At 40.0% G+C, this 12,695-nt stretch overlaps 1 protein-coding gene across 3 annotated transcripts in view; it reads left to right on the top strand.

The window, feature by feature from the left end:
- The window catches only part of CYRIB (CYFIP related Rac1 interactor B), a 29,363-nt gene extending 22,588 nt beyond the window's left edge, over window positions 1-6,775 (top strand). For 2 of the 3 annotated variants that reach the window (XM_054385327.1, XM_054385328.1), the window contains 5 exons: window positions 44-160; window positions 1,208-1,287; window positions 2,507-2,633; window positions 3,958-4,028; window positions 6,381-6,775. In XM_054385327.1, the coding sequence (XP_054241302.1) occupies window positions 44-160; window positions 1,208-1,287; window positions 2,507-2,633; window positions 3,958-4,028; window positions 6,381-6,444 (459 nt within the window). In that variant the 3' untranslated portion in view covers window positions 6,445-6,775. The remainder of the gene's footprint in view (window positions 1-43; window positions 161-1,207; window positions 1,288-2,506; window positions 2,634-3,957; window positions 4,029-6,380) is intronic. The other variant, XM_054385329.1, reaches the window with a different exon arrangement.
- The last annotated feature ends 5,920 nt before the right edge of the window (window positions 6,776-12,695 follow it).

The following is a 12,695-nucleotide window of genomic DNA, read 5'->3' as shown; positions in this document are numbered from 1 at the left end:
ATTTACAGAACAATTACATTATTTTTTTCCTTTTGTTTTATAGGCAGAGGGAGAAAATGAAGTAAATAATGAGCTGGCAAACAGAATGTCTTTATTTTACGCTGAAGCAACGCCAATGTTGAAAACTTTAAGTGATGCTACAACAAAGTTTGTGTCAGAGGTAAGAGTATAAATTTATGGCTTAGTGTACTTCAGAGCACTGCAGATTTAGACATTGTTATGGAACACAAAACTCTTCTACCAGGCTTAATCTGTCGTCTAGAAATCAAACTTGGAGTTTAGAGCCTGAAGAAACAAAGCATCTTACTCTAAGCTTCACAGAGCTTAGAGTAAGTTCTGCTGAGCCACCTTGCGGATGTGTCCTATTGGCAGCATTGCAACAGTGGTAGCGATAGCTTTCCACAGGGAGGGGAGTGGGAGAGGTAAGTACCCACTCTGCATTTTGGTGGTGCTTTAGAGCAGGAACTTTGGAAAATTGAAAGGAAAGCAGCTTGGTTCTTCATGCTTGAAACAAGGAACAGAACTGAAATATAGCTTCCTTCTTCCCAAAACACTTCTGTTTTGCTATGTAAAGTCAACAGTACTTACATTATTGCAGAGGAGGGGAGGAATCTGAACTGTAATAGCATTCCAGCATTTTGACACATCTTTATTTATCCTTAAACTATCTAAATAATTATTAGTGGTAAAATCCAGTCACTAAAAATGTTGTGCTTGTCTTCTGATAACTGTGATTTTTGTTTCATGTGCAAAGAGTGCACACTACTTGTAAATAAAAGATCATTTGTACATTACATGATTAATACAAAGATACGTTTGTCTTTTAATAGTTTCCTAACTTCTGCTGTACACTTGAAATGCCTTGAAGAAAATCGTCTCTTATTCTACATTTCTTCTTCTCAAAGAAGAAATTGTCTGCAACAATTTTAAGTCTTAGTATTGCTGCAAATACATGTATTTGGCTATAGAAATTTGTCTTTAATGAGTAGGTTAAATGATTCCTTTAAAACTTCCCAAAAAACCCTCAGTGTCAGTGGTGTTTTCCTTAAGCAAGCAAGCAAAACCCATAAGGAATACTTATCTCTGGCTAATCTGTACTGTAACATTTTTTAAAAACCAATGTGAAACACAGTTGTTCTGTGAGATTTAAGTTTTGTAGTGTAGTAGTTCAGTCATTGAAATGAAAACTGTTTATCTTCTTCTGCAGAATAAAAATTTACCTATAGAGAATACTACAGATTGCTTAAGCACCATGGCTAGTGTGTGCAGGGTCATGCTGGAAACCCCGTGAGTATAAACGCTCTTTGTAGTGTGTATGAATCATGTCTGTATTAAGACAAGACTTCTGATGCATGAGGTGAAAGAAATATAGTTGGGGTAATTAGGAGCTATGGCTGTTTCCTTTTTACCACCTTAGTTGCTTACCTTGACATGAAAGTGGCATGTCTCATTTTGCTAGCCATGCAAATCATGCGGTCTACTTTTCTGAATATATTAATATTTAAAAATAGAATGGCTATGAAAGCTAAACAACTTCTTGGCAATCTTTATAAATGGTTTTCTCATGTATAATTCAGGAAAAATTCAGTATTTGAGCATGATTGCCTAGGGCCTCCTGAAAGAGGGGCTGTGGGTAATGCTTTGGATGTTACCTCCTTGCAAGCTGACTTGGCTGATGGCTGTTAAAAAAAATTAGTGCCACTGTCTGGGGAATTGAGAGAGGATTTTTAGGCATGAAGGAAGTCTGTTGTCTGCTGTAAATTTGAGAGATGCTGGGAGTATGAACAAAAGGTCAAATTAAATTTTGGAGTTTTATCTCTTTCTTCTGGATTTTGAGTAGTTTCCCATTGGTAGAATTACTCAGGCATGAGGTATGTCATATTTGAATAAGTTTCTGTCCAAAGACCGTAGTACTTTTTGTTTCGGAGCACATTAAGAGCTCCAAACATTTATATCCTTTACCCTTCTAGGCAGTGGTCTGTCCCATTCAAGAAGGTAGTTGTGTTATTTGTTAAGCTTGCCTTTTCTTGGTTTTTTTCCCCCTTTTTTTCTGGAATCAGAGGGTTTGGGGCAGATGGGCAGGAGTAGTTAATATGCATTGTTTTAGTGGCTGGAATTTTTCTTGTGGTTGGTCAATTGGTTTTCTTTTTCCCCTAAAACAAAGTCACCACCACTGCCCAAGAGAAAAAAAAAATTAAAAAATTGATCACAAAACAAAATAACTATCAAATTGAAACAGTGTAGCAGCAGGGCAGTAATTTGGATTTGAGAATCTCCATAAATCTCCAGATAACTTTCATTTGACTTGTGGGCAGATTGTTGAAAGGAAAAAGGAAAACTCTGAGAAGTTTGCAGCCTTGGTGGGTTTTGGTGTTGTTTGGTTCTTCTTTTTTTTTTTTTTTTCCTCTCTGAGGAGTTTTAGTAGGATTTTTTCCTAATCTTGTTTCGAGTGTTACTAATATGTACTCTTATCTCAAGTCTGATAGATAATAATTTTATTTTACAGTGAATATAGAAGCAGGTTTACAAATGAAGAAACAGTATCATTCTGTCTGAGGGTAATGGTGGGTGTCATCATACTCTATGACCACGTGCATCCGGTGGGCGCTTTTGCCAAAACTTCAAAAATTGATGTAAGTTTATTGTTTCTGAATAATTCTTAACTTACTTAAATTGTGTGTAGGCTTCTTTCTGTCCTTCACGTTCTAGTAGCAGATTGCACTTTTGGATTGATGTTAAATGGGTAGTGATAACTGCTAGCAGTAGTAACTGGATAAGTAGTAGGAAATACAAACTAAGGTTTCAGACACATAAATGACACATTGCTGTGTCACAAATTCCATCTGTTTTGATGGAATTCTGATAGAGTCTTGAAATACTTGTAAATAGTGGTTGTGTGAAAAGATCCAAATCAGAATAGAATAGAATCAAGAAGGTTGGAAGAGACCTCAAGGATCATCGAGTCCAACCTGTCACCCTACACCTCATGCCTATCTAAACCATGGCACCAAGTGCCACGTCCAATCCCCTCTTGAACACCTCCAGGGATGGTGACTCCACCACCTCCCTGGGCAGCACACTCCAATGGCCAACCACTCTCTCTGTGAAGAACTTTCTCCTCACCTCCAGCCTAAACCTCCCCTGGCGCAGCTTGAGACTGTGTCCTCTTGTTCTGGTGCTGGTTGCCTGGGAGAAGAGACCAACCCCCTCCTGGCTACAACCTCCCTTCAGGTAGTTGTAGACAGCAATGAGGTCTCCCCTGAGCCTTCTCTTCTCCAGGCTAAACAGTCCCAGCTCCCTCAGCCTCTCCTCATAGGGCTTGTGCTCAAGGCCTCTCCCCAGCCTCAGCCTCGTTGCCCTTCTCTGGACATGCTCCAGCAATTCAACATCTTTCCTAAACTGAGGGGCCCAGAACTGGACACAGTAAATGACTAGAATAACAACAGCATCCAGCTTGTTCCTCACTGTCTGGTATAAAAAGCTACGTTCATCATCCACCATTCTTTAGCTTTCTGCTGTTGTTGGATAGGAAAACTGGAATATATGCTGTTAGCGTATGCTGGTCCATGGTTACTTCAAATGCAGTATTTTCCCATAGATAGAGCTACAGAGATTGTCATTAATTCACTGAATATGTAACAATTCTTAAAAGATTTATGATAAAGATTTTTTTGTTTACAGTTCCTATTTTTTAAGTTTATGAAAGCAGAGCTTCACATCAAAGTTGGATTGTGTAAAGATAGGCTGATTTTTTTTAAGCAGCTAAGCCATTCTGTCATGGGAAAACATAATACTGAAAGCTTAATTCCTTTCTAATACCAAGAAATCATCTCTGCAGTGCCACAGTTTTTACATGCTTATTTCTTCGACAAGCTGAATATAAACCACTTTTGTGGTTTATCATGAACCACTTTCATATTATTGTGAAAAAAATCTCTATATTTTTTTAACTCCTAGATGAAAGGATGCATCAAAGTTCTTAAAGACCAGCCTCCTAACAGTGTAGAAGGCCTTCTAAATGCTCTCAGGTACTCTTGTTCTTGTATTTGAAATACTTTAACATGAATTTTCATAAATTGTCCAGGACTTTTCCTTATGCAAAGCAGTGTTACAGGTAAAAGGTGAATGTGGTTATTGCAGGCTTCTTTTCCAATGTGTTTAGAGACAGAGATGGATGAACAAGTCTCTGTGTTTTGAAGCCAAGTTGTAAGCTTGCAGTTGTTCATTCTAAGTTTTTGCGTACTGATCTCTGTGTAGTTGAAGAATGAGTCTGTACAGGTAAGCATGACAGAGCAGATGTTGTACCTGAAGCTAAAACTGGTGACAAAGTGTAACATATCCTAAAATCTTACTAGATGTGTAGTGCAATCACATCTATTGACTGAAATGAGAGGCTGCAGCATGGATGCTGACTTGTGCCAGCTTGCCAAAGAAACAGAGAATTAGTTTGCATCCTTAGCTGTGTGTGGTTTGACCATGGCTTAATGATTTTATTTATTGTTATTAGAATACAAACGTATATTTCATGTGATTTGTGTATTTTCCATATAGCTTTAGACATGTAAGGCAGATGGGGGCTTTTGTGTTTAACTAGAAATTGTCCTTCTTCACAAAGTACTTACAGGGAGGTACTTAAGGCAAGAGTATCAATGTTTTTGCTGTAGAATATATAAGAGGTTAATTGGAGAGCTAAAGAATAATAATTCTGTATAGAAATCCAAAACCTGCTGATTTGGGTCATAAAGCTGTATCTGTAGTCAGCAATGTGTTCGTCATGTGAGTGTCTAGCATCAGAGAAGTGGCAAGAAATGCCAAGAACAAGGCTTCCTTCTTGTTCTTGAAAAAATGTTGCATTACTTTGGTAAGTTAACTGTAACAGGGTGTTGTTTCACACACACGAAGCTTTAGTATATCCTGCCTGAGAGTGGGCAGTTGTACTGTTCTTATCTGTTGTGAAACAGCTTCCATTTCATTTGCCCTCTTTTTTCTTGTGTTACGATGTGGTAAGAAGTGAAATCATGTGGTATTAATCTGCAAGTGAAACCACTTACTCCTTCAGATTATTGGCTAAAGACTTTGAGGCTTCATCTAAGTATTTCCATGCCTAAATCATTTTGTTACTGATACCCTGAACTTCCTGTACATCATCAGTCTTGAGATGGTGATCAGTAAAAAACAAGCTTCCAGAGGCAAAATGCTACATTAAAATTTATTTTCTGATGAACTTTTTTGTGATTGCAGCTGCAAATGAACACTGATGTTTACTGCTACTCCATTTTCCCCATCGTGGGTGACACTATTAAAGGGCAGGGAAAGCATAGTTCAGTTTCTCACTGTGGTGTTTTGTGGTTAGAAGTGTAAATTCAGTCTGTGCTGCCATGTTGATGTTTCACTGCACCAACCCTTTTCATGCATACATCTTTTAACAGTCTTGGGTTTGTATGTTTGATTGCTCATTTGGGTAGGTTATTTAATTCTCTTTTAAATCACATTTGGAATTGGTAGGATATAGATATTGTCACAATGCTCAGCTTTTTGACACGGACAAAATACCAAGTGCAATAACTTTTCAGGGTTTTAGAAAACCTTAGGCCTATTGTTTATGGCAAGTGCTAAAATCTATATTAATTTCCAAAACAAAAGGTCATTGTATGTTCTTCAAGTGAACAATTAAAATATCACTGCAGCTGTGGATAACAGAGAAAGTGCTAATTTAACATGTTAAATTTTAATTACTGGATAAGATTTTGCTTGCTTTTACATTACAGTTGGGGAATGAAGATCAGGGAAATTAATCATACAAAGAAACCAGCAGAGTGGATGTGCAGTATTTTTTCTTTCAAAAGAAGAGATGACTACATTTTTGGTAGTACTTTAAAAATATGCTAATGTCCTAGAGAATTTTGAAGAGGGAAGGGGCAGGAATAAACACATGTATTTACCATGTGGTTTTGGCAGCAGAGTTACTGAACTGATCAAAATTATACTGGAAAGCTATTGAATCCATTCTCATTGAAGGATCTTAGAAGGCTGTCAGTGGAATTTTTGAAGATAAGTTTCTGAAGCTGTATTGTATTTGAAGGTGTTTCTTATGGACGGAGACCTCGGAGTTAGTCTTGGTGAAAACTACCTATCACAAGTGATAACATGAGTTTACTATGAAATGGCTGATCAGCACAAAAAATCAACATCCAACTGGGGCTGCTGGGTTACAGTTCTGATTGGTAATAGCATTTTCTGATCAGAGTGGCTGATTTGTGTACTTGGTAACTGTGGACTTGGATGATGATCAGTGGGTGAGTGGTTTACTCTGATGCAGCTGGGTTGAGCCATAAACAAAGAAATAACATTCTCAACTTGGTTTTTATTTCTGTCCTTAGGTACACAACAAAGCATTTGAATGATGAGACTACCTCCAAGCAAATTAAATCCATGTTGCAATAACAATTACCTGGAATCCGCACCTGCTGTAGACAGTATTCTGCAATGACTGAGATGCACAGATTTATTTTTTTTTTTTAGTGATTGCAACTACTATCTTGTCCATTCTTGCTTTTTATTTTCTCTCTTCCTGTTTACCCTTTTTTTTAAAATCACTTTCTTGTTCTTAAGTAAGCTCAGACTTCTTTTCTGTGCCAAATCAATGAAAATTATCAGTTCTGGAAAGTATTTCTCCTTTTCAGAATAGCCATCCTAAGTGGCAGCTAATTATGCGTTGCATTTGGATTTCTCTGTACTGGGGAAAGATTTGTGACTTGAACTAAATATTTTTAAACTTGTGGGTTGTTTTTTTTCCTTTTTTTTTTTTTAAAAACTAATATTTAATATTGCTTCTTCTGCATGGCGAGACTGCCTATTTCTGCTATTTAAAAATTCCTTGATGACTTCATTTTCTATTGCAGCTTATTTTCATGTGCAACCATGAGGAAACTAAAAGCAGATTTGTTTAAATTAACTGTGTTTGTACAAAATGGTACCCAACACAAAGGTTTTTTTAAATGAGTAAAAACTGTTTTGTTTAAAAGTTACGTTTGCATTTTGACTCATTTTTGTAAGGATGTATGTTGTATGTTTAACCTTGAATAACTAACGTTCAGCTGTGGTGTGTGCGTAGCAAAATTACGTATGCATGTTCATGTCAAATGATTGGCTGTGGATAAGATAATAAAATCAGCTTTCATTTTTCTAAGTGTGGTTTGATTTACCAGTATTTTGAGTGAGATGTCTTCGTGCTCTTTGGATTTTTACAAAAAAATAAATTTATAAATTTTATATAGTGAAAACTCTGCTGTTTCATTACCAGTAACCACCAGTCTAATCCACAGATTTAAGCCTAGCGTGTTTCAGGGTTCTTGTTCTGTGCTCTGTGCTGCTTACCTGTCCCCAGAAACACTACTTCTACAGAGTTTGGGAGGAAGAGCTTTATCCATTCCGTATAGATTCTGGTGGGCGTTGCTGAGGAACCTTGAATTTCTTGGGTCAGTATCTCAGTACAGCCATCAGAAATGACATTGCAGATGAGGCTGCCACTTTGGCTTTTTCCATACCAGCGGTGGGGAGATTAACTTCTTTCTCTCTCTGTACCAGTGTATACTCCTCTGGAGCTATATATTTGGAAATGTGTATAAAATCTGAATAATCTTGGTTTACTAAATGTTTTTTGTTTGACTAAAATTTCCTAAAATGTGTTAAGCTTTGATAGGGTGGTTTAAAAAAATCAAGCTTTATTTGGGAGGGGATGGATTGAAGGGGGAAACAAGAAATGAAAATTACTAGAAAGAACATGTCCTGGTTTTAACTCAGCTGGCGGCTGAGTCCTGGCAATCCAGTAGCAACAGAGAAGTTTTCTCCTTTCCTCCCCCACTCCTCTCTGTCTGGGCATTGAACCATAGATAGGAAACTTTACAAACTATAGAATATACTACAAGTCCCATGAACCCTGAGCAACCCCTTTCCTGTAATACAGCGAGCATGACTTTAGTATGGTATAGAATGTATGATCCAGCTTGCTCTGTGTCACTGGAGGGGTAGAGAGTAGCCTCTTTCCTCCTAGTGGGGCCAGTTAGCTTAAACCAATACAGAACATGTCTGGGAAATGGCACATTTTGCATCCATGGGCAAACATTTGGTGTAGCTCTTGTGTGTGGTGCTGTTGTGATTATGCCTAAAATGAGTCATCAGCATTCAGGGGAGGAGTCTTGAAACCTGCAGGCAGGTGAGAATACCCTCAGCTTCATTTGACAAATATTATTTTGAAACTTTACATGGTGTGCTAGCTCCAAATGTAGCATACCAGTGTGACTGTTGAATTTCTTGTGGACACTCCTGTACCGTCAGGAAAGATTCTCCTTTTTAGTCCTTTTTTTTTTTTTTTTTTTTTTTGGTGTTGTTTGTCTTTGGAAAGAGGTCTGCAAAATCTGAAATCATAGAATCATAGAATTGTTAGGGTTGGAAAGGACCTCAAGGACCACCCCCGCTGCCATGGGCAGGGACTCATGACACTTGAGGAAGAGCTCAAAGGAGGTACAAGTGTGTGTGACTGGTAGCTGTATATCCTTAGGTAGGATAATACACTTTCTTTTCTGCTCAGTGGACGTCCATGCTGCAGGAAAAGCAAATCATGTCCTATGGTGGCTACAGGAATAATAAATTTTTGCTTTGAGATGATACTGCCCTCTAGTCCTTTTGGCAACAGCACTGCTGAATCCAGCTGAGAAATGACAAAACTTGATTTGTAGTGATTGTGTGGGTTTTTCATTAAAAAAAGAAACCAAGCCAGTCTTTCCCAGAACTGTGTTACAAATCTACAAACCCAGCTACTCTGCATGCATCTGAAAGGGTTAGATGTCCTTGTGAATTCATTACCCCTATTAGAAAACCAGTTTCATCTCAGCCCAACTTCAAACGGCAAATCCAGCCTGCATGTTATTACAGAAGAACTAGCCATAGAGCAGATTTCTTTGTCTGCTTCAGTGGCTACTGACTGAAACAACACAGAATTTTTTCAGTTGACTGTTTTGGACAGATCTTCCTTTCTGCTGCCCTGCCAGTATCTTTGCTTTTAAACATCGTTCTTGTGGTCTGAGAATAATTGGAGCTTTCCTTTTTTTGCTCTGGCATTTATGTCCTGCAGTTTCTCTTGTGTACGCAGCTGGGAAAGGAGATGAGAGCTGGCATGCCTTCGAGTTATCTGGCCCACAACTCTAAAAGCTTCACTACTCATGAGCTTTCCAAGAGAAGAAAACAAGCCTTGCAGTGCATGAGGCATTGGCTGTTTGCATTTTTGAATGGGAACTGCCTGTGTGTTCACTGCTTAAGCTTTGGTGCTTGTTCCTTTGCAAAACCACTCATCTTCTCCCTCATTTTAATTCTTCTGTCTGTGGTATTGGACAGAAGAGCAGCTGGCAAGCTCAGCACTGAATATTTGCCACTAAAATTGTATATAACTTTTGGAGTAAAACTCACTTTGGATGGCACCACACGTGATAGCCTACAGTCTTGGTGTGCCACTGGGCTGGGTGACATTTGATGGTGTACATAAATGCTCTGCTCAAATTTGTCCTCCCTCTGCTGGGAGCTGGTGTAGCTGTTGTGGTTGGAAGGCTGCGTCCCTGTGATGCTTTCCTAGGGGCCCAACATGCTGGGCACAGGTGACTCGGGGAAATGGGTCCACAGTGGTTTGTGTTGCCATCAACAAAAAGGTGGCTTTATAGCTTCCCTCTGATCTCAGGGTTCATGGTGTCTGCAACCCCACAAGCCCTGGATTGTTTTCTGTGGTTCTTTAATACCAGTCTGCTTACATGATCCTGATTTGGTTCCTAAAATTTCACATAAAAGTATACAAATGCTTCTCCTAAAGTATCTTTTCCTGTCTTTCTGCTTATAAACCACATCAGGATTTTGCTTTGCCAGGAATGCTGCCTATTTCCTGGGAGTTTTATTATGGCTGGAGTGTATCTAGAGGGGGAAATCCTGAAATAGGTTGTTGAAAACGGATTTGAAGCGTTCCCAGGCAAACATCTCATTCTGGATGCACTGTCCTCTGGCTGTTCTCTCCTGGCTCATAAAGCCAATGCCAGCATGTCTTCTGCAGTGGGGTTGTGGTGGCTCTTCAGGCTGTTGCTTCACTAGAAGGATGTACATCCTTTTTTGGGCTTCTTAAACAATAGTGTTGATTTTTCTGTCCTTGAAAATACACATGTGAAATAAATGTAAATAATTAACAAGAAGTAGCTTTATGCAGTCATTGTTAGTTTATAGCTAGTTGTAGTTATTTCAAAAGCGTCTGTCTGAAAGTTGCAGCAATGTTTACTGATGTCCTGCAGACACGTGTACTAACAAGTCCTCCTTGAGGCAGGAGGCATCCTTGATGATTCCTCTTTTTTTTTTTTTCTTCTTCCCCCCCCCCCCCCTTTTTAGTGGCCTCAGTAAAGTTTTTTCACTCTTTTTCCCAAGTCTGGTGTAATTTCTGCTGGCTGATCAAAATTAGCAGCTGTCCATCTGGCAGCAGTGAAGCAAGAGCTAAAGCAGTCCTGGTATAAAGTTGAATTTGCATATGAATTTTATAAGGAGTTGCCTTTTGGATGGTTGCATCCAACGTAGTGTCCTGGATCTGGGACAGTGCTTTGGTTTCTCCTTGCTTCTGTGCTAATGATCCTTTCAGGTCAGTCTTATCTTTATATTTCATTACCATGATGACATAAAGGTGCCTGAAAAGACTTCCTGCTTCTGTTGGTAAAAACACAAGAAGGGCTGTACCTGATGAGCAAATTTAGCCAGGCATAATCTAATCCTCTCTCTTGAATCTTAGCAACGTTCTGGTCCTTTTCTGTGGGGTGGTAAGGCCATGACACATGGCCCAGTACAAACCCAGACGGACCTTAAGATGTCCTTTTCTCTCCCCTCCTTCCCGCCACAATTTAACAGGGCAATGCGGGAAAAGGAACAAAGGGGCCAGGCCCTCGCCTGTCTGGTAAACATGATGCCTATCTGGGGTCAGAGCACGAAAGCTTCCCCAGATACGAGGTCCTGGCCGCTGCCTTTCATGGTCATAGCCTGGCAGAAGGCTTTTCCATTGGGCGGCTACACGTTAGCTTCAGTGCCCCATTGGACCAAGCGACCTCTGGCGTTTTGTATATATGCGAGTGGCTGGGGAGCGTATTAGGCCTCGCCCCAATCTGCTTTGCTGTTGCTTGCTGAATCCGTGCTCAAGCCTTGCTCAAATCTGCTGAGCCTCGCCTCGCTTCAAGCCTTGTGACCTGCCTTGCTTTGAGTGTCTGGTCCAGAGCCCAGGGACCGATCCTGCTCCGGAGCCTGCCAGCAAAGCCATGACCCTGCCTGCCTGGGACTTGTCTGCTGTTTGGCTTCTCCCTGGGACCCATTGCGGAAAGCCTGAGCCTCGAATTGGATTACAGATCGACAGTTTCTGGAGGCTGTAAACAGAGGGAGCGAGCTAGGGGCCATGTCCAAATTTCTACTCTGATTCTCGTGAGTAAACCCAGCCTGCTTATATCTTCCTAAGGGTTATTGGTTGGCCTTTGGTTTATAAGTGGGTGAAGCTATTTGTGTCATAGCCTTGTCCAGCCTCCGAACTCTCTAAATGGTGTCAAAATTGCCATTAAGCATCCTGGAAGAATTCACGACTGTATAGAACCTGTAAATAATTTTATCAGTTTTGTACATAGTTTTGGGGTGGGGTTTTTGGGAAAATAAAAATAACTATATTTTGTAATTCCCACCTTGTTCATTTAAGCCAAACTAATACATTCTGTCACAGCTGTAGTAGTGTGAAGTGAGTGTTTTTGGACTTACATGGGGCAGATGTGAAGGCAGCCACTGTGAAGGTGTTACAAGACTTGGGCAAGTGGTAGAATAAAGCTTTCCAAGTGTAATTATTTCACCAGCAGATGCTTGAGTGCATGGTAGGCTGGTAGCAAGTTATATGGACTTGCTATGTCATGAACATGCTTACTGAGTTTGCGCTTGTGCACAAATGGTCTTGGAGCTCCTAGGGCCACAGTTACTTGCAGCATTTGCTTGTCTGCCCTGCTCAGTCATGTCTGTTTGATAAATACAGCTTCATGTAAAACCCTTCATTTTGCTTTTGAAAAACATTAATATAAACATGGAAATGTATTGGTGCTGTCTGTTACCTTCCATGTGCTGCTATGATTAGAAATGATTGAGGACAGGGCCTAGGATAGTTCCAGGGACCTCAGTTTGTGCCACAGGACTTGGAGAAATTCAGAAGATGTATTTGTCCTCTACCTTGTAGCAGTCTGCTGTGAGCTACAGAAGTTTGCTACCCTCTGCAGGCTCCTGCCCTGGGGACCTATGTTGTCTGTGTGAGCCTTGTCCAGAAGCCAGTATGTTGCTGCAAAGGTCGGAGGTCTTACGTAGAACGTGAGGAGTTACAAACACCTGGTGACCATGACGACGAAGTGAGACATTGGAGAGCTGTGCTTTCTCCTAGCTCCTGCCATAGGATTCCTTCTTATTGATGGCAAACCTCTTTTGATCTCTGTGCTGGTTTGAGGCCAGACAGATCCTCTCTTGCCCTCAGAGGGACAAAAGAATGACACTCAAACGGATTGGAGAGTGATGGAAAGTTTAAATGGAAAAGCAATTGGTGAAACTACAAGAACTACAAAGCATAGTGACAAGAATAACCCAAAGCATACAGAGTCCCTTACACA

The sequence above is a fragment of the Indicator indicator genome, chromosome 12 (assembly GCF_027791375.1).
Source record: "Indicator indicator isolate 239-I01 chromosome 12, UM_Iind_1.1, whole genome shotgun sequence".
NCBI lineage: Eukaryota > Metazoa > Chordata > Aves > Piciformes > Indicatoridae > Indicator > Indicator indicator.
This window is presented reverse-complemented; position numbering and strand designations above follow the sequence as displayed.